At 34.7% G+C, this 21,918-nt stretch overlaps 1 protein-coding gene across 11 annotated transcripts in view; it reads right to left on the bottom strand.

Moving 5' to 3' along the window:
- Positions 1 to 21,918, bottom strand: part of PHF20L1 (PHD finger protein 20 like 1) — an 83,144-nt gene that overhangs the window by 54,053 nt on the left and 7,173 nt on the right. For 5 of the 11 annotated variants that reach the window (XM_067711212.1, XM_067711204.1, XM_067711205.1 and 2 more), the window contains exons 3-8: positions 10,836 to 11,007; positions 10,606 to 10,690; positions 6,815 to 6,903; positions 6,497 to 6,586; positions 1,460 to 1,673; positions 752 to 880 (exon numbers count right to left, since the gene is read on the bottom strand). In XM_067711212.1, coding sequence (XP_067567313.1) covers positions 752 to 880; positions 1,460 to 1,673; positions 6,497 to 6,586; positions 6,815 to 6,903; positions 10,606 to 10,690; positions 10,836 to 11,007 — 779 coding nt within the window. The remainder of the gene's footprint in view (positions 1 to 751; positions 881 to 1,459; positions 1,674 to 6,496; positions 6,587 to 6,814; positions 6,904 to 10,605; positions 10,691 to 10,835; positions 11,008 to 21,918) is intronic. The other 6 variants (XM_067711211.1, XM_067711213.1, XM_067711206.1 and 3 more) reach the window with 5 other exon arrangements.

The following is a 21,918-nucleotide window of genomic DNA, read 5'->3' on the forward strand; positions in this document are numbered from 1 at the left end:
TATTAATTAAAATATTTTACCTCCCCTTTTATAACATATACTCAGAAAAATTAAATATATTCACAATTTCTTTTAAAGATTAGAATCATTAGGCTGAATGGAACTGTGGGTCTTAGTATGACTGGCCCCTTCTTCTGTAAACACTAACCAGGCTAGAATTTCCAGTGCTTTTCATCATTCTAGTATTCTACTTCCTAATTACAACAAGGCATAGAGAAATAAGTCCAAATTCTAGAGACCAACCTGAAGATAAGAATAGAAATTTTTAAAATGTATAGAAGTACTTTTACATTGGGCATAACAAATTTGGGAGCTGAATTTAATTCAGTATTCATCTTCCCAACCATATATGGTACCATCTTTAATGAGACCAGTCAAGCATAAGAATGTGTAATATTTAGAACCTCAGACATTATGTCACCACAAGTTGACAAAAGCATATAATTCAATTCTTAGAGAAACTACTCCTGCCACCCAGGTGATTTTAAAACTACGGAATTTTGTAACATTTGATCCTATGGATCCTCACAACATCCCTGTGAGGTAGGTAGAAAATATGTGATACTTTTCACATTTCCAACAGAAAAAGCCCCTGGTGTTGAAAGGGATGACCTTGAAGAAACAAAGCAACTGTCTTTCTCATTAACCAGTTAGCTTCACTAAACCAATAGATACATTTTCCTTTATTAAAAACAAACTACTATAAAATCAAACCCTCCATTTCCCCCCAAAAAGAATCATTGTAGTTTACCAGTAATCTTGTTAAGTCGAGCTCTCTTTGCCTGAAATGAGTTGCCTTGATTATTTTTCCTCTTGTTTGATAATGTGCTCTCTGGCTGTGGAAAGACCATCTTTGGAACGTTCTCTACATGAAGTCCTACTTTTAATAGAATATATATATGAGAGTTTATCTAGAATCCAAAGTTAAAACACATGAATATTTTTAAAATAGCAAAATAATACAAAAGATCTGCACTTAATTTTTTCAATCTAGTGCTTGACACAACTTTTAAAAACACAAATCTCTCTAGACCAACATATTAGAAATAAAAAAACTACTAAGCAGTTATGCTTTAGGAAAGGAGTGACTTACTGCTTTTTCTGTATTATATATTGAAATGCATGCAGAAACATTTTAAAGGCTAAAGAAAACAAAACAAACAAACAAAAAAACCCACACAAAAGAAATCCCAAAACCTACTTGGTAGAAGTTACAAATCAAATTCTCAATGCATTTCTATTCAAGAATACTGAGGGTAACCATTATCAAGCACCCATATTAGGCCATTAATCTTCAGATCTGTAAGACGCTAAAAAACTTAACCATCATATTATGCTAGGAAAAAAATCCTAATAATTTCAACACATGTTCAAATTACAGGCAGCCAAAGGATTTGACTTATTCACTATGTGAGTTTACCACTGCCATAGGGAATGAATGTAAGAACATATTTTGTACCAAATGTTTCACTAGATGTGGGCAGATCTTCCTTCTTCTCAACTTCTGGTGTGGCTAGAGAAGCTGAAGTTTCTTCCTTTTTTGAAGGTACTTTAAACCATTTTCTCTCATCTTTCTCTTTATCTTTATTGCTGTTAGCGCTAGTCCGAGGTTTGTTCCCTGTTTTATTCTTGGCTGCAGCTGCAGCAGCTGCTTTGACTAAAGCTATCCAATCCTCCAAAGGAAAAACACAAAACATGTGAAGCATTAAAAATTAATTAAAATTTAATTATACTAATGAATAAAAACATGTATCACATTTTCAAAGCTATTTTCACTCACATGCACACAAATATAAAAATCAAATTAACTACATTTACAAGGTAGATCATCAACATGGTAGATTATCAAATTTAACAATCTAATCGGTTATATGATCTTACAGAAAATGGGAAAATATTCAATATCAAATACTCTTTTGATGGAATAAAATCTAAAATATAAGAAAACCTATGACAAATGTGGAATATTACATGACAGTCTACCTTAGGGTTTAAACGTTGAATTATGTTTCTTCTCTATAATGCAACAGATCATAAAAGTAATAAGAAAAAAAAGCTTATGTTGTAATTCTGCAAAGATTAAAAGAAACATATAGTCAGCCCGCCCTATCCTTGGGTTCTGCAGGCGTGTATTCAACCAACTGCGGATCAAAAATAGTTGGGAAAAAGAATTCCAGAAAGTTCCAAAAAGCAAAACTTGAATTTGCCATGCTCTGGCAACTATTTACATAGCATTTACACTGTATTTACAACAATTTACATAGCTTTTACCTTGTATTAGGTATTGTAAGTAATCTAGAGATGATTTGGGAGCATGTGAATAGGTTATATGCAATATTGTGCCATTTTATAAAACGGACTTGAGCATCTACAGACTTTGGTATCCATGAGGGTCCTGGAACCAATCTCCTGCAGATAATGAGGGACGACTGTATTACCACTGAGCAAATTACTATTGCTTATTAGGAAGAATGTATCACCCAAGGTAAGGTCAATTTCATAGAAATCAAAGTATGATTTTATTATTTTTTAAAGCTTTTAAAGTTTGGATACCTATTTATCACAACAGCTTAATATTACTAGTAAAAAAAAAAAAAGAGCTACTTGACTTGACCAAGGTAAAGTACACACTGTCAGACTCCAGTTTAATTTCCCTCCCTCTACAGTTTCCTGAATCTGTATTAGTTACCATTCTTCTGAGATGCAAATATTTATATTTCCTGTGATAATTTTTTTAGTTTGTGGCTAAATAATTTTTACTGTTTTACTTTTAACTAAAAACACTTATTGTATTATGGAAAGATGTAAAGAAGTGGTACTAACATGTAAATTTTCACAAAGGCTCTTTTATAACAAATATTTGTAATATCTCTACAGAGTTAATCTTCAACTGATGACTGATGCCACTAAGCTATCAAACAGACCATTGATTCAGACTCAACCAAAATGTGTAATACGTTAAATTCTTAGTCCAAGCAACTAAAAACAATTTCACAACATCAAATGCATTTAATTCATGGGTTACATTAACAAACATAGGCCATTAAGCAATTCAAGTTGATGACTCCTCAGTCTTGAAAATATATGGCAGAGACAATAAGCCATTAAAAGCAAACATACAAAATCTGTCTCTCTCTCCCCCATGACTGAAATGAACTGAAAACATCATGCGATGTTCTACCTAACACATTCATTCACCAATTTTCTATTGGATACCCTATTACATATACCAGGAAACATGCTAAGCTAATAAAAGATGCTAGATGAAAACCCCAGGAACCCACTGGCCTGGAGTGACCACATCTTTGCTCCTGCCTGGAAGACACTCAATATCCAGATTTCCCCGTATTTTAAACTACAGCCCCAATGCATGTCTTATTAGAAAATGAATTATGACAAAGTTGTGAAATAATTTTTTTTTTTTTTTTGAGGTACGCGGGCCTCTCACTGTTGTGGCCTCTCCCGCCGCGGAGCACAGGCTCTGGACGCGCAGGCTCAGCAGCCATGGCTCACGGGCCCAGCCGCTCCAGGGCATGTGGAATCTTCCCGGACTGGGGCACGAACCCGTGTCCCCTGCATCGGCAGGCGGACTCTCAACCACTGCACCACCAGGGAAGCCCCGTGAAATAAAATTTTATATCTCTAGTTTGTAAAACCAAAGAACAGCAGATGCACCAGTATTGTCCAATCCAAGTTTTACTTAGAACCACCTCCTTTTTTAGTCCTGCCCATAACGAACTGACAGGCAAATAAAATTAACTATAAGACAATGTGACAGGAGAGACAGGAGAGAATAAACAAAATATTACAGGAGAACAACAAAATTTTGCCTGAAGAGAAAGACTAGTGGAAGGCTTCAGGGAAAATGATAAATGATTTGAACCCTAAAGTAGGAATTTCCTAGGGAAAAAGGCAAAGAACAAGAAATGGACACTCCAAGCAAAAGGAAAACCATTAAACAAAGGGGTGGCAAAGTGTACGCTAATAGGAAAGACGGGTTTAAGGTCAAGGAGCAATCTGGGTGACTTAAGTATCATGGCTAAGTTGAGCCTTGAGACTAACATTTAAGTAGAAGGAAAAAAGCAACACCAATGAAAACAACTTATAGAGTGCCATCAACAAAGCAGAAAGAAAAACAGGAGTAAGTACAACAGGCAAGCAAAGGCAAGTGATAATTCAGCAGAGATCATATGTTTGCAGTCTTATTAAGAACAGGGCATTTAATTCTGGGTTCCACATTGCAAGGAAAATTTTAAGTTGTTAAGAGAAATGCTAAAAGATGCCGGGGATAAATTCCATGCCCAGTTGTTTTCTCTCTCCAATAAAGAGAAAACTAGAAGAAAGAGATTCATGCTGTACTCTTTGAAAGTGAAATTAGATAAAACAGTTCTTGATCACATGACTTGTTAATCATGGGAATCGCTGCAGTTGTGTGATTAAAGAATTCTCCCATTATTTTGTTCTTCCATTTTTTAATTGGAAAGATTCACTATCAAAAAGAACTCGTGTAGGGACTCTGGCGGTCCAGTGGTTAAGCCTTTGCCTTCCAATGCAGGGGGTGTGGGTTTGATCCCTGGTCGGGAGCTAAGATCCCACATGCCTCGGGGCCAAAAAACCAAAACATAAAACAGAGGCACTATTGTAACAAATTCAATAAAGACTTTAAAAATGGTCCACATCCAAAAAAATCTTTGAAATAAATAAATAACTGGTGTGATCCTTCCATGAATGAGAACTAAAGATGTTTCAAAGTTTCCTGTAGATAACACAGAGCACTGCACTATAATGAACACTATAATGAAATCGGGTATGAGTTCAGTCACTCTGCACACTATGGTTGAGTGAAATTTTAGGTAAGTCATTCTTTAAATTCTGAATTCCTCAACTGTGAAACAGAAATATCAGCTATACCTATGTCAAAGGATTTGCTATAAGAATCCAATAAAACAATGCATACAAAAAATGTTCTAAAAATGGTAAAGGATCTTATGAGCCAATCTTTAACACTAGTGAGTTACAGTGTAAATTTTATATCAGCTCACTCTCAAGAAGAAAAATAGGTGAGAAGAAGCTACAGAAAGTTTAAAGAAGAACATTTCCACACTGCATTTATTTGATTCCTTATCCTTTGCTGGTTTAATAAAAGAAATTTTACTGTATAGTTTTATAAAGGAATTCTCAAAGGACTCAAAATTTAGATGATAATATGCAAAGTGGGATTCTCTTAGCACGGCCCAAACACCTGGTTTATTAAGACATTCAAAAAATAAGAACATTTTATAAAAAACAATTCTACAAATGTTTTGAATATGCTCGTAATTAAAAATTATGAAGAAAATGTAAAATTAAAGGAAATATACTACTAATATTTTCTTCTCAAGTTTGTACTTGACATTGATTTTCATGTTAACTACATCATGGTGTGACTAGAATACTAATTAAAAATAAACATCCAATACATCCAAAAAATTAATTTTTACAACTTATTATTTTACCACGAACCAAACTGGCTCAATGTCTCTTTGGAAAAAATAAAGTTTCAAGGTTAGTGCCATCTCATAAACATTCGAATGACTAGAATGACAAAATAATATTTTTAAAGCAAAAAAAAAAAAAAAATGAGAATTTTAATTAAACAGGTACTAACTTCCCAATGTTTAAATCAATCTTTCCATGCAGTAACCAAGGAATCACACCACTGAATGCTTAAGAGAACATTTTATTTATACATACAAGTAGGAAGACACAAAGCAATTTCACAATCAAAAGCATTTCCATTTTAAATGGCATTTCCACATTAATTGGGGGAAAAAAAAACTCTGCTAGCTGATGATTTCAAAATTATATTTTTGAAAACCACATCACTTAAAACACTCACGCACTTCTCAGAAAACATCAAAAATAATTTTTTTAACTGTGATAGTCTACGTTCTAGACTACTAAATATATACACTTGACTGGAACTGACCATGTGATTTCAACACAGTTCAGGATGATATTTTTTACTGCATGTTATGCAATAAATATGTAGCATATTTCCATATTAGACATTTTTATAGATCACTTTCAATTTCTTAAAATTAATTGTAGGTCCAGGTGCTGAAAATCCCAAATAACAGCAGAACATAAAAGAAAATATTTTAAATTTCTACCGGCACCTTTTCTTTCCAGTATTTCAGGAAACATAATCAACCATAATGGAATTATGGTTTTAACTTCATCCCAGATTCTCCTTCAAATGCTTACCGTTCATTCTTGCTTTGAGCAGTGACAAAGCATGTAATACACTGCTTACAACATATAACTCAGAAAGCCCTACCTGAAACAGCCTACAGAGTGTCAGGTAAGCGCCTTTTGAAAGAAGATTAACGACTATGATTTATAGAAGAAAAGAAGAAGATAAGAAACTCAATATAAAATTTTATATTAAAAATTAACTTTCTAAATGATACTATATACCAGGAAAAACAAAACAAAATTAAAAAAAGGCACTTACCTCACTTCCCATAGACTGGTTACACGATCCAGCTGGGTCGATAGGACAACACCAGCTTAGTGGATGCTGGGATTTCACCTGGAACAGAAACTAGTGACCTATAACTTTAGCAGGTCTAAAACCAAAGAAGCAAAAATCAAGTGTATAATTTATTTTACATTCTAAGCTTCTCTTTCTTGCTGCTATTTGGGGCTATCAGCACATAATCCTACAATTAGTTCACTTTAAAATATATATATGTCTGTATATATATATTTTGATCAGTCACCATTCAAGAAAACATCCCTGTGGGTAGCTAGGAATGCTGAACACTCTTACCTGCCCCTTAGCATCCTCGGGCATGGCTTTAATGTGCATTCTCTTTAAACAACGAATAACTCCATCATAAAACTGAACTGTGAAAGTTCCTGAAATGGGAGTGGGTCAGCATCATTAGAAAATACAATTCAACCTTACAGCAACACATGATATAGAACAAGTAATGCCCTGACAGAAATAAACACCCTATGATTGCAATAACTGCAATGACACACCCCTGCTAAGGACCCCACCAAGTTTACTGAGTTTATTGTCTCTTTCCCTGTAAAAATAACTTTGACTTCCCTTATAAAGTACACGAATTAAATCTTGATAAGTTAGTTGCATGTAATTTTGATTTTTACTGGAGGATTTTAAACAATTTTAAACTGGAGGATTTTATAACAATTTAGGTATATGTTTAAATAACATATCAGGTATGTTATACCTGAAGAAAATAAAATCATTAATTATAAAAATGTATAATATTTCTAAGAATCATCATTTGTTCTCTTTGAAAGCTTCTAAATAATGGAGAGAAAGATCTGCTATAGGGAAAAAATCATTTTCTCAGGAAAGGATTATTCCTTTGCAAGATTAATTAACTGGCAAAGAAGAATTATAGATTCACAGGCTTTTCAGCTAGAAAATATACATATCATCTGCATACCAGTCTTCCTGTGCAGATAAGAACACTGACTTCCAGGGAGGCGAAACGCTGCATCCAATGACAGCTAAGCAGCAGCCCAGCCATTAACTAAAAACCCTGATTCCCCTGTCTTTCCCACTGAACGATTCTGCTTTTAGGACTCAATATTCTGTTTACATGGCTATTTCAAAGCATATTCACTTTTTGTTACAGACTCCACGCTTTCAAGTCTTTTACAGTACTATCAGAAAATATATCAGTTACGTAGATTTTATACTTAAGGAAATTCCAATGTTTTTCTATCATTTCCTATACAAATGAGGGCAGAGTGCCACTTCAAGTAAACAGATACTTGACCTTTACGAAAGAGGTATAAACAATTGGCGCCAAAGCCAATAAATCTACGCACAAGGATTTTTCTTTTCTTTGTAATTTGAATAACACCATTGATTTCATATCTTTCTATAATTAGCATAATGTACAAATCACAGATATAAAGATCTAAACCCAAGTTATGAAAACAACTGATGAACTAAATAGCAAGAATGTGAAGAATCTGGGAAGACTGTGAGAATGCCAAACCACACGAACCCCTTACACCCCAACATGCTTGCCCCTGTCCTCCTCTCCTTCTTCACAGGGCACTGCCGACAGCAGCAGGCTCTTCACTACGCAGACCGTGCATTCATCCCTCCCTGCCATTGCTCACACTGCTTCAGCTGCTGTGATGCCGTCCTCCTTCCTAACTCCAGCCCACTCTTCAAGGGTCAGCTCTTCAAATCCCACACATAATATGAAAACTTCCCTGACCACTCCAATCTACACTGATTTGCCCCTTCTCTTCAACTTCTCTAAGACATACTACATATACCTAAATGTTCACATTTGTTAGTTTTGTTTAGCTTTTGTAGTGAACAGAAAACTCTTTGAGGGTTTCCTTTTTCTTTCTTTTTTTTTCAGGGGGGGCGGGGGGATAGTGGCAGGCGGCGGGGGAGGCTCATCCACCATGTGGGACATACAGAAAAATGACCAAATTAATACTTCCCATGGAAATTTTTTAAAAACAAGTTATATCTGCCAATATTTCACTAAGGGCTTACTCAAAACTACTGCTGAAATGGCAGAGGCTGCAATCAGTAACATCACTCTTCCACTGATGTAAGCTTAAATTTCTATATAACATGCCCATGAACAAACAGAATAGAATAAAAAATGAAGGTGGTTTGTTTTTGTGCATGTTGTATGTGTGTATGCATATACTGGTAAAAGAAGCTTTAAGCATGGAAGAAAGGTCCCAAAGCTCACACATTTAAAGAAATCTCTCCTAATGATGAGAGAGCATTGTTTAATTTTGCTTCGCTTTGTTCCATTTTGGGTAGATCCTATTAACCTACGAAACTGATTCAATACTTCTTTTCCTTCCAAAAATTGTTACTGACTGCCTACTCTGTGCTGGGCTCTGGACTAGACACTTGGGGAGCCAGTGTGAGTTAAGACACGGGAATAAGAGCTCCATAACACAGCTCTCCAGAAGTATTAAGTGAACAGTGATTTAAAGGCCCCACTAGAAAAGAAGTAACCTGCAAACTTAATAACTGAGATGTCCCTCAGGTGACCAGTAATAAACTCATAGCCATATTTGTTATTTCAATTAGGTAAACCAATAAATTGGACCTTGCCTTTTGTAAAGTTACATTATCATTTCTAGCTAGACAACTACGATTTACTTTTTTACACCTAACATTTTTAAATATATGTCTTTTTAAATGTTTTCCTCTTCTATCTTCTCTTACCTCAATTTTTCTCATTTTTTGTTAGTTTAAATTCTCAGCTTAAATCCCTTCCATGCTTCCCATCACCTCCAAGTAAAATTCAAATTCTTTAGGAAGACTACAGGATACTTCACATGCCGATCCTTGCTTCTCTCTCCCACCTCTTCTGCTATTCTACAACCTTTAAAGGAATCCTTCATTCCAGTCACATCAAAGATTTGCAGTTCCTTAAAAATGGCATGCCTTTCTACTATTCTTTTGCATACACCATTTCTTCTGACAGAAAAACCTTTTCATCCGTCCTTTTCTAGATAACTTGTGTGGCTTTCAAGATACAGTTTAAAGTACGCATCCCCTTACTTAGGTTAAATGCCCTTCTTGCAAAGAAGTTGTCACTCAATGTGTTTTTTTCTTTTTTTTTTTTTCGGCCATGCCATGTGGCTTGTGGGATCTTAGTTCCCCGACCAGGGATTGAACCCAGGCCCTCGGCAGTGAAAGTGCTGAGTCCTAACCACTGGACTACCTGGGAATTCCCTCAATGTGTTTCTTTAGTAAAAAGAATGAATGAGTGGTCGAGTTTAAGAAATAACTAATAGAAAACTAATGTATTTTGGAAAATATGCTTAGAAGTATTTCACGACTGTTTTAAATGAGATTTTAAACAATTTAAAAAATAAAATATTTAAGTATATTTCCAATAATAATTTAATGCCTTTCTAAATTAATCTACAATTTTTAAAATTCATTACCTGTCCAACAGGTTCTCTCATTTTATGCCACACTAACACACCTGATTTCTGTGGTACTTTCAACATTTCTGATAAGTTCAGTAACTTTTGCTCAGTAGTAATATTAGATACCACAAAAGGCTATTTAATTCTCAATTATCTACAGAAATCAAGAAAAAAAGAGCAGGGAGAAAAATTCAATAAAGGAAATCCTCAATTGATAAGTTCTATACTCTTTCCTCAGAAAACTGTACTGTTTCACTTCCAAGTTGAACTGATTTGAATTTTCCTGTATCTTTAGCACTCAGGTTGAGATCTTCATAAAATAACTTAGCCAACAAACTGGAAACAGAGAAGTAGAAATAAAATGCATATAATATAAGCCTGTCAACTGAAAGCTGAAAGATTTTAAGCAACTATTTACCTCTATTAATTTAAACAGTCTATTTAGGCAGTATATTATGTATCATCTTATTGTATACAATATATAACATACTGGATGCCCCTAAAAAAGAGTATTATTAGAAGATTCATTAGGTAAAGTATAAAACAAAGAGAAGCAACAGCTATATGTAACAATTTCATACATTAATTAAAATTAGAACTATAGTTAAATTTTACTATAAATCCCATTTTAATTCTCAGATCATTCCAAACACATACCTTCTTTGTTAATCGCCTCAATCTTGGCAGGGTAATAGCGACAGTCTGTCCAACGAGCCAGAACTTCTTCTCCGGCTTTAAAATCCTATTTTAAACAACTTTCAAGATCAATACCATGTATAATAAATAAGCACTTCCTTAATAAAAAACAAGCTTTTGTAAAATTTAACAGAATTCCTTTTAAAAATACATCATTACACATCTGGCAAACAGAAAAGCTTGCTACTTACAAAGAAGTCTTCCTCGTCTTTTAGCCCTTCTTTTCTTAATGCAGGTCTCTCAAGGGGTCTCAACCTATTGCTATCCCAGTAAATCCACTCATCATAACGATGACTCCAGCGCTCAAAATGGACCAACATCTTGCCCTCCTCATAGTCGATTTTTTCAATTCGTGATGGATACCTCAAAAATAAAAAGAGCCTTCATATCAAAAGAAAATTCTTACATTTGTTTATACAAAGTATTAACTGAAATACTGCTTACTATTACAACCATAAACAAAACAATATGGATCCATATTTTTAAACTACTGACCAACAAAGTTTGCTTTATTCTTTGTCTTTTCTTTTTAATGACTGTTCTTAAGACCTAATGAAATAGTCTGATACACTCCCAGTGGAAATATAAATTATATAATTTAGAATATAAATTGTGCTGTCTTGGGAAACAATTTGATAACATGTATCAAGTGCCTTAAACATATCGCTCCTTTTTGACCAAATAATTCCAATTCTGGAACTATATACACAAAACATTTATAATAACAGAAAGCAGAAATCATATGATTAAGAAAACTGAAGACTGTCTATAACTATACAAACAATGGTATATCCACTGAATGGAATATTATATAGACTTTAAATGTAATGCTTACAAACGATTTATAATGTAGGAAAATGTAAAAAAGTAGTACTATGTTCACTAGAATTATAAGTATAGAAAATAAATTTGTCTAGCAAAAAATATCAACATGTACATTTATCTCTATATGGCAAAAAAAAGTACTTTCCCTTTTCTGTTTTTCTACACTTTCCAATATTTTATAATGAGCATCAATGATGGTAGGGAAAGCTCAAACCTTCAATTTAAAAATATAAAAATAACATCACATTGTTCTGTCTTCATGTGTGCTGATTCTCTCATGATGAATTCCAAAATAAAAATTAGTTAACTTGAAACTTTTAACACAAACAAGCCCTCTTCAAAAAAAAAAAAATATATATAGGCCTATTCATTCCTAATGTACTGTATTAAACGTTCACAGTGACTCATCAGAATTCAACAGCAGCACATGGTAGATGATTCAGCCATAGAGTTTATCTCATACTTTTGCTGGGTTTTGATAAATCTCAATTTTTTATTTTCCCTGTGGAATAAATGTAAATTTATATTGTTAACATAAATTTAAATATAAAGCACAACAGACCTCACATAACTTTGAAATCTAGGCACCAACTACTACCTGCTTCACATATCCCTCATGCTGTTCAAGGCCTTTTATGCGTCTCCAGAGCCCTGAATTGTTCCTGGTATAGCTTCTTTCCTTACTTCAGTCTAAGGAACTGAACTGTTTGGAGTTTCCTCAAACACAACAATGCACTGTCAAACGTCTGTGCTTTTGTACCTTCTGTTCTTTCTGCCTGGACCTAAGCTGCCCTTCCCTTCCTCTGTACGCTCATCATTCAAGACTTGGTTTAACATGTAGTCACTTGTGTGAAGATTTCCCCAGCTCCCCGCCCCCTGGTGCTCTCACTTGCACCCGTCTCATCGTAATCATCTCTGTGCACGTTCCTAAACTGTGTGCTGCGGAGCATTTACAGCCCTTGAGACATTAATACGTGTGACACAAAAAAAGGGTCCCGTGGTCAAATAAGCTAGGAAAATACTGGATTAAATAAACCGTTTTCTTTACTGAAAGACTTCTTGGTCCTGCCAATAAGACAGAAATAAAGCATGCACTATTATCAAACCATGTCACCCTTTCATCACAAAGTATTTATGAACGTTTCCTGAGAGAGTAGAGGTCTAAGGAACATGATGTTAGCAACTACTCTGGCCTGTGAGTTTCGGGGACTGAGTCATGGCCACCTTTGTACCCCCAGCATCCTCACAGTGACAGACACACTGGCTACTCAGGGAATGCTCGGCATGAATAAGAAGTGACGTTAAAGAAAGAAAATCTGCACATTTCTTCAGAACTAAGAAGGCTGTCGACCCAATTATAACCTTATGTTAGATCTTAAGACTTTTTGAGGGAATAGGTGTGGGTAAGGAAACGTTCTGTCCAAGAAAAGCATGAAAACAAGAAAACCTAGGGGATTAATATACTCCCTGAGGTGGATATGCCGATTCCACTCACTTAGAATCAGTGCTGTAATGCTTGTCTTTTGCAGTGTTGCTTTGTTTTTGCTGCTTTGGTTTTTAAAACATAAAAAATGTCAGTAGCATTAAGGGAAGCTTAGAGATACGGCTGTCCTTTAGTTTATTTTTCAACATTCACTAGCCACTTAACTACTATAAACAGATGTTCTATCAGTTCTAAGTTTCTAATTTATGTGTTTATTATCACATCTTTCTGATTTTGAAAAAAAAATTGAAAGTTTATTCCATAAGTTCCTTCAAATTCTAAATGTACACAATTAAATGGTAGGTTAAAAGGAAACATAATTAACTCTTCTCTTCAAGGAGCTTAGCTTAGTGTTAGATGAAGAGAGAGCAGCAGAATATTGACAGAGTCATAAATCCGTCAGGCCCTATGTTCTTTCTTTACTGAGCATCAGCTGATTTTTATATGCCTTATCTCATTAGATCCTGGTAACCATCCAAGGTACAGATAACACAGTCACCATTTAACAGATGAAGACTGTCCAAGGATACACATGGTAAGAGTATTCAAAGTCAAAGCTAACTGGCACAAAAAGCCTACAGGATAAATGGGATAAGGCCTGTATCAAAGTAATTATACCATACATGGTAAACTGGTAAGTATATATAACATTTTTTTTCTCCTTTGTATATCAAGCTTTTATTTCTGAAAAACCATGAATATTGAGGTGGACATATAATAACAATTATTTGGTAGGGGCCCAGATGTTATGCTTTTGACATAGCATGAGGTTAATGACAACATTACAGCAAAGGTATCTAAAAAGAAAACAAAAATTCTTGCCAGAGTTGATTCTCTCATTAACAGATTTCCTAACAAATTTAGTTAGTTCTTCCTGAAGATAGTGAGCAGTGGGATACTAACTTCATGCTAATTTTGACTATGATTTCTCTCTGCCACTATATTTTTTTTTGTAATTTGAATATACTTTATTTTTTTCATTGATGTATAGTTGACTTTTCAAAAATTCAACATAAGATGCTATAATTAATTGTTCAGAGAAAATTGGAGCATTCACTGAAGGTTCTTGGGAGACATTATGTTGGTCTTGGTGGGGAACTTTAAGGATTTAGACCTAATGAACATGGTACGAAGGTAAAGTGTATACATAAAGCATTGCTCATTTATTCAATCAATGTTCATTTACTTAAAACCATCATGTGACTCAGAGTTAAGCAATCGACCAGACAAGGAAGATTCAGACAAGTAGACTGTCGTTTCTGTCCTCATGGACCTCAGGATCAGAGATTGGAGGGGCACTTCAAGGAAACAGTTCCCTTTGGCTAGGCTACATGGTAAGCAGTTAAGGTGAGTAAAGGAGAATAGTGGGATATCAGACTGGACTGGTTAGCTAGGTTCAAACTAAAGGGCTCTGAAACAGTGAACTACTGAAATGACCCTTCATTCATTACATTCAAATAGGGAATCCCATAAAGTCTGTACTTAATTTGGTTATCAGTTACACCTTAGAAAAAAATCCTAACATCAACATCTTTGCTATACACGTAAAATGCACAAAATGGCTATTTAACATATAGTTCTATACAGTGAAATGATTTCCTTGTTCAAGATGGCCCATAGTAATAATGCCTTGATACACACAGTGAATAAAAAATACTTCCAAACAAATGCATTCACAAATGCCTCTAGATCTTGAACGACAGCAATATTATTTTGATGCACAATTTATGTTTTATCATAACTGAGTGTGAATGCAATGTAAGATTTTTCTTACTGAATTTGGTAGATATCATGATATTTTGTTTCTTTTTTTTTAAAGAATGAATCATGGAAAGCTGTTAAGAGTAAAGAATAGTGATTACACTGAGTCCCAAACATTTATAAATGATGCGGGAAAAGATTTGAAAAGTAGGAGACTGGGGTTTCGGAGTTAAAACAATTAGAGATAAGAAGAAAGAAAGAAAAAAAAAAACATAGTTGGCATCTCTCCAGGGCTCAAAGAAAGAGATGGAGAGAAGGCGACCTCACTAGGACTATGATCCCTCAACGCCAAAATTCTACATAGAGCTCTATTACTCCTTATCGTGTCACTGCAAAATACCATAAAATTGCCACTGTCTTCCCTATTATAATCCCACTTTGAAATGCTTGCACTGTTTAAATGATATTTACTTGTATAGAAATTAAGAGACTACCTCCATTGCTCTGGGCCTACCTTGCCCTCATATGTCTTTTGCACTTGAATCTTAGAGAACAGTTTACTCTGAGCAAACTTAGCAAGAAAAATAATCCACCCTAAATTGTTTATTAGGTTTAATGGAAACAAATAGCATTCAGAAACACTGAGAAGTCTTTACAATGATTCTTGCTGAATTTAACAGAATTCTCATACATGCAATTCTACTACTGTAATCTCTCAATTGATTTCTTAGGACTCTTTCTAAATCAGTGTGGTCAAAACCCTCCAATGGTCAAGTTCAACTGTAACAACAGAGTACAGTAAGACCATTAACAAAAACGAAAATAATTTTCACCTTCTCTGAACTCTTGTAACTCTTTATTGCCTCATCTAATACCAGCATTTTAACACTGTCACTGGTGCCTCCCATTTACACAAGATCGTTCAGAGAATCAAGATTTATGGATTCTGGGGCTTCCCTAGTGGCGCAGTGGTTGAGAGTCTGCCTGCCAATGCAGGGGACACGGGTTCGAGCCCTGGTCTGGGAAGATCCCACATGCCGCGGAGCAACTAAGCCCGTGCGCCACAACTACTGAGCCTGCGCGTCTGGAGTCCGTGCTCCGCAACAAGAGAGGCCGCGATAGTGAGAGGCCCATGCGCTGCGATGAAAAGTAGCTCCCACTCGCCACAACTAGAGAAAGCCCTTGCACAGCAACGAAGACCCAACACAACCAAAAATAAATTAATTAATTTAAAAAAAAAGATTTATGGATTCTGAACTAAACCTGTAACCCAATAAGAACCAGATACTGACCAAAGAGGTTAGCTACACACTGAATATACTGTATTGGTTTCCTGTAACATCAACTCTTGTGTGTTGTCAAAACACAAAGAGAAGTGAGAAACCTAAAATGGGAATTACCATTACAGATGAATTACTATACTGGCTCATGGTGTTAACTGTTTTACATGGGCAGATCCTGACTGACAGCTAGATCAGGAAACCATGATCCCCTGAGGCTATATGAAAAAAACACTTTGGTGTAGATGTGTATGAGTATTCTCTTGAGAGAGGGGTTCCCAACTTTAATCAGATTTCAAAGGGGTCCATGATTAAAAAAAAAAATTCTCTGGAAGGCAAGATCATCTATTAACACTGAAAACTATAGGTGCCCCACTCTCCTTGGAAGGAAGAAAGAAATGATGGGCATGCAGCTATGCCAGAACTACAGTCTGATAGATTAAAAAAAATACTTTTATATTCAATGCAGTAACAGTAAAACAATTAAACATGATTTGAATTTAGAGAACTCAATCTGATTTATCACCTAGTTTGATACATCCAGATTTTTACCTGTATTGATAAAGAACATCAACCATGAGGAAATGATAAGGGAAATTCCTTGATACACTGATGGCCTACAATCTCCTACACTTAAGCCAAAGGACATGGCTGTTAACTACTCATTGATAGGTTACAACCCCCTGAGCAAGGCCAGACTTTATCAAACGTCCCAAAAGCCATCAGAATTCACTCTGAGATTTAACTAATCATTTGAATAAGTGCTGTATAAATCAAAATGGCAATTAACCCAATAAATTATTCAAATTATGTATTTTAAATAATAGTCCTGTTCTTGTTTATATTGGTAAGACAATAAAATTTCTAATTTATATAAATTTAAAAACTGACAGTTCCTCATTCATTTCATTTAACTCAACACTGAGTCTCTAATTCACTGTATGTCAGACACTAAACTAGGAATAAAGCTACAAATACAAATAACAATCAACAAACTCAGATTCAGCAGGGAGGGGAGAGAAAAAGGGAATCAATAAGCTAATACAATTACAATATAGCACATAGAAGGAGTACCTAAATTAGATGTTCTCTTGGATAAAGTAGTTCTTCGATTTTTAAAGGATGAAATACACTTAAAATACGACTTAAACATAATTTAAATGTTAGCAGAATCTTTGGGAGTTAGAATTCACAATTCAGAACAGTCTTGTTGATAAGAATTGCATAAGCAAGAAACTCTAACATGGCATCATAAAAAATGACTAAAACATATTGCAAGAGATAGAAATAGAGACCTTCCTTACATACAATTGTCAGGAAGAGGATTATTTGCCAAATAATAAAAATTAATGTAGAATGAAGTCCAAAGCAAACATAATATTCCTATAACCTGCTAACCTTCTAAAATTTTAGCTTCCTGGAAATACTTTACATTTACATTATGCTTTGTAATTTTCTAGTGTTTTCTCACCATTCACTCTCTACAACAATGTCACCCATTATTACAGTACTTTTAGATGATGTGCTTGTAGGTATTGCATGTTAATTTGTTTCACACTTGAGGAACAGACTGAAAACAAAACCCTTTTGATTAATTCAAACCTGATATTCCAAAATAAAGTATAAATCCGAAGAGTCTATTAATAGAATTTCAAGAACATTCAGAGGATGGTTATATATGTCAAAATCACATCTTTTACAACACTGAATTCTAAGGATCTCAGTGCATTATCCCTCAGGCCCTCTTTTCAGACTCATTCATCCCCAGGACACATGTTCAACACAAGCAGCCAGACCACCCTGCTTCCTACCTGTCCATAATCTTTGCAGCAAAGAATGGGTAAGATCAGAGTTAGCTAGGTATTTTGCTTCAGTAACTCGGAGCAGCCACCTTTCAAATTAAGGTTTCATTTCAAATCACTGGATTTATTTAAACTCCTGTTCTTCTCTACCTCCTTGCCATGCCTACATTCATTCATACCAACCGTGCTGACCAAATCAAAGTGCCCACCCCATAGCCTTTATGCTCATGACCGTCTCCTGCTGTAAGAATCAATTAGACTATCAAAAATTCCTTTCCCACTCCACCAAAAACGCCACCAGTATTCTACTCAAAGTTTATGTACTTCATATAATTTGTTCAGGCCAACATGACCATTCTTTGTTATTTAATTCTGTTACAAAACTCCAAACTCTAGCAGGTTGCAGTCCACCCAATTTCTATTTCTTAATATTTAGCATTTAAAAATTATTTTAATACTACAGATAATCATATATGCTTACACACCTATGTTAAAGTTTTAAGAATTTACACTGACTCCTCTCCTGTTAGATTCTACTTTCTTAGAATAACTAATATTCATGCTATTATCATTAATAAAGCTAACATTTATTAAGTGCCTACCATGTGGCAGAAAACATGAAGAGCTCTAAATGTGCACTGTCCTGCTTATCCTCAAAGAACCATTTGAGTTAGGTACTACTACTGTTCCCAGTTATTTAAGGAGGTCATAGAGGCTCTGAAAGTCAAGTAATTTTCTCAAGTCGAAACAGTGGTGGATCCCTGAATGGAGGTTTGTCTATCTCTTAAAGAATTTGCTTTTGATCATTATATATTCTGCATCTTACAACTGATCATTTTCAGCTCTTGTAAAACTTACTGCAGTATTTCAAATATAGGGGGCTCTTTATCAAGAGGTCCTGAAAACAAAAACAATATAAAATCAAGTTATCTGTTTATTTTTTCTTGCAAATTTACTCTTCTGCTTCTGATACAAAATAAAATGTGTAAAGCTTTTCGTTAGCCCAGAGAGTATGGAAAACAGCTTTTATTATACTGTACAAAATAAACATCCCCCCTCCCTTGTGTAATTCATAATAGTTTGACAAATATCATTTTATGCTTAGTTTTCAGCCAGTAAGTCACAATCCATTTGCAGTAGTGTTCTGCAATGGTAACCAGATTTCAGAATATCCCCGAAACTTTTGGGCTCATTCTTTACCAACTCACCAAAATTCAATGAATTTTGCTGGGCACCTTTTATGAGTAAAAGGGGCTAGGCCTTGTATATAATTCATTTCACATCAGTAGCTTATTCTTCAGTACTTTACCTACCCATGATGTAGTAGAAACGTATTCATTTTTAATTGAAGAGGGTTGGTTTTTTGGCAATGAGAAAACAGACTTTTAAGACACAATGAATATTAAATATCCACATTCTTTCTTCAATTTTATTGCAACAATTCTCTCCAAGTTGTGTTAACTTTAATGACTGAAATAACGTAATATTTACATACTAGTTTCTAATTTAATAAGAAGAAAAAATTTATCTGCTGATCAATGATCTGTAGGAGATGGTAGGAGGAACAGTCAATAGTTCTTCAATACAATGTCATATAAAATACTAAAACACTGAAACCCTTATGAAGAATAACAAAACTAAGCTGCCTTTTTAATACCATGTTAATTTCTTTTAAGAAATTATACTACCAATTTTTAAAGCTAGTATTCTCTCCCTCAGTTAAAAAAATAATTTAAAAATAAAATTAAAAACCCTTAAGCATCTGCAGATACAGTTCTGTCTACTTAGCGAAGCTAGAATTGCAAAACATTCTTTTTTGTAAAATTGATTACCACCACAGATAAATTATTTCCTAATTATTGACTTTAATCAATTACTCACCACAAAACAAAGCATTACATAATGTGGTAAGACAAGTGTTAAATCTCGCAACACATAATAATAATATTCAGCAGGAAAAATGTAACAAATAGGGAACTGGATGCGTGTGATAGATGATGACCGAACTTCAACCAAATATCAGATAAGCAAATAAAACTGTCTTCTCTCGTGATCCAACCCTTGCCATTACATGAACGCACACAAGGCACAGAACAATAAAAGTCAATCCATGATTAACCGTAACCACAGGGAGCCTTTTTTTTTTTTTTTTTTTTAATAAAGCAACAAGGGCCTAAACCCTAACAACTATCCAGCCAGATAGCGCTTGGGACCACAGAAAGAGGAGCAAGAAAACTGACGCACACCAGAGTACGCGCAGCTCAATATATTCTGTTGTACTGAAAAATAACAAAAAAGGATTTCTGGATCATGCATCACTTTGTCCATACTTACATTTTAACTTCCTCCAACTAACATAAACAGTTAAAACAGACTATAAATTCAAAAAATAATCCAGGATATTTCCACGGCTGTCCGCCTCAAAAACTATATCTTCAGGTTAACAATTCTGTATGGTCTAGACCGGTGGTTCTCGTATGTGGTCCCTAGACCAGCAGCATCGGCATCATGTGGAGACCTGTGAGGATGCACATTATCGCCCCCACCTCAGATCTACTAAATTAGAAGCTTGTAGCTGTTGGGCCCACGAATCTGTGCCTCACAAACCCTTCAGGTGATTCTTACGCAGGCTCATGTTTAAGAACTACTCTTTCAGACTTCACCTGAATCACTTTCAAAACTGTAGGATCAACGAACTTTGTAAGAGAACCAATGTGTTAGTGAATGGGTACTACACAGAAAGTTAGTGAGTTAAAGTACTAAAGCCAAGAGTTATGATTCTAAGTAATTTCAAAATTAAACAGTTAATGAGAAAGCATTTAAATGATGGGAGAGCAGGATGTAGAAAGAGTAACTACCGGCCCAATACCACTATTCTACAAATACTTCAAACCTCTATATTTTTGTTCCCAATTATATTCACCTTTCTCCACCTTTTTCAATACATTTTCTCTTCTTCTAGAGACCAGCAGTTTTGGGCAAACTACATTGGACTTATAGTCCTTGCCTACTTTACTTCTGCCTCAAGCCATTACTTACCTATCTAAAAGTGAGATTAAAAAACCTGTCACCCCTGAATAGGTGAAAAGTAGATAAAAGAGCTTGAGTTTCCAGTTCAAGCAATCTGAGAGATCACTGAATATGTCACACCTTCACTTTAAGGACATTAAAGCAGAAAAGTAAGTCTCCAAAGTCCCACAGTCCATGGCAGAACAGCACCTAGAACCCACATTTTCTGACTTTAGTTAAATTTACTTTTTTCAATACTCCTTTTCTCTTGCCTTTCAAGAAATCTAGGATAAGCAAAAAATTTGAGCAGAAAAGAAAAAGCTCAATTAAAGAAAAACATGAATCAACATAATGAAAGGAAGACTATTAGAGAAAGAACAATAAGAACAAAGCAGGTGTGTTTCAAAATAAATATGTCTACTCCTATTTCTAATCTTGCTTTCAACATTCTTTTGTGGGGGGGGGGAAGGGGAGGGGAAGGGAGAACTTTATCTTTAAAAGTTCATGGGGTTTTCTTTTGTGGAAAATTTAAAACTTAAACTACTAAAATGTTTGTACACTGGTGCAGACCTGTTTGATGATTATTAAACTGAGGGTTCACTTAGATCTTAGGATTCAAAACTTGTGACTTTCTGAATGTAAAGAATCTCAGAATTTAAAAACAAGTCTTATGAATTTCAGTTTGAAATTCTCTACAGGCAGGGTCCTTAATCTGGAGTCCACGGGTAAGTTTTCTACCACCACCCATAATATATATTACTCAGTTATTTTGGTATATAAACACGATTGTACATTTTTCTGAGTCTACAGCTGAAATTAGGTTGTCAAAGGTGGTGACTCAAAATTAGAATCAATACTTTCCAAGTACAAAGAGATTTAGGAAAGGTCAACATACAAAAGGACAAATTTTATTTATATTAGCAAAATAATATTTTAAAAGTATTCACCTATGGTTTCTACAAATTCCAAACTCACCTAATGTAATTTAAATGTGTTTTCAGTTTTTAAATTTCATCTACATACTACTTTTCAGGAGCACACTTCTGTTCCAAATATAGATCACACAACTTATCTCTACTAGTGTTTTCCTTTGAATAGCAAATCCAATCAGTAAAAGACAATCCCTTTTAATTCAGACAATACGTAATTTTATTTAAATTAGAAAGTATTTGTA

The sequence above is a fragment of the Pseudorca crassidens genome, chromosome 17 (genome assembly GCF_039906515.1).
Source record: "Pseudorca crassidens isolate mPseCra1 chromosome 17, mPseCra1.hap1, whole genome shotgun sequence".
NCBI lineage: Eukaryota > Metazoa > Chordata > Mammalia > Artiodactyla > Delphinidae > Pseudorca > Pseudorca crassidens.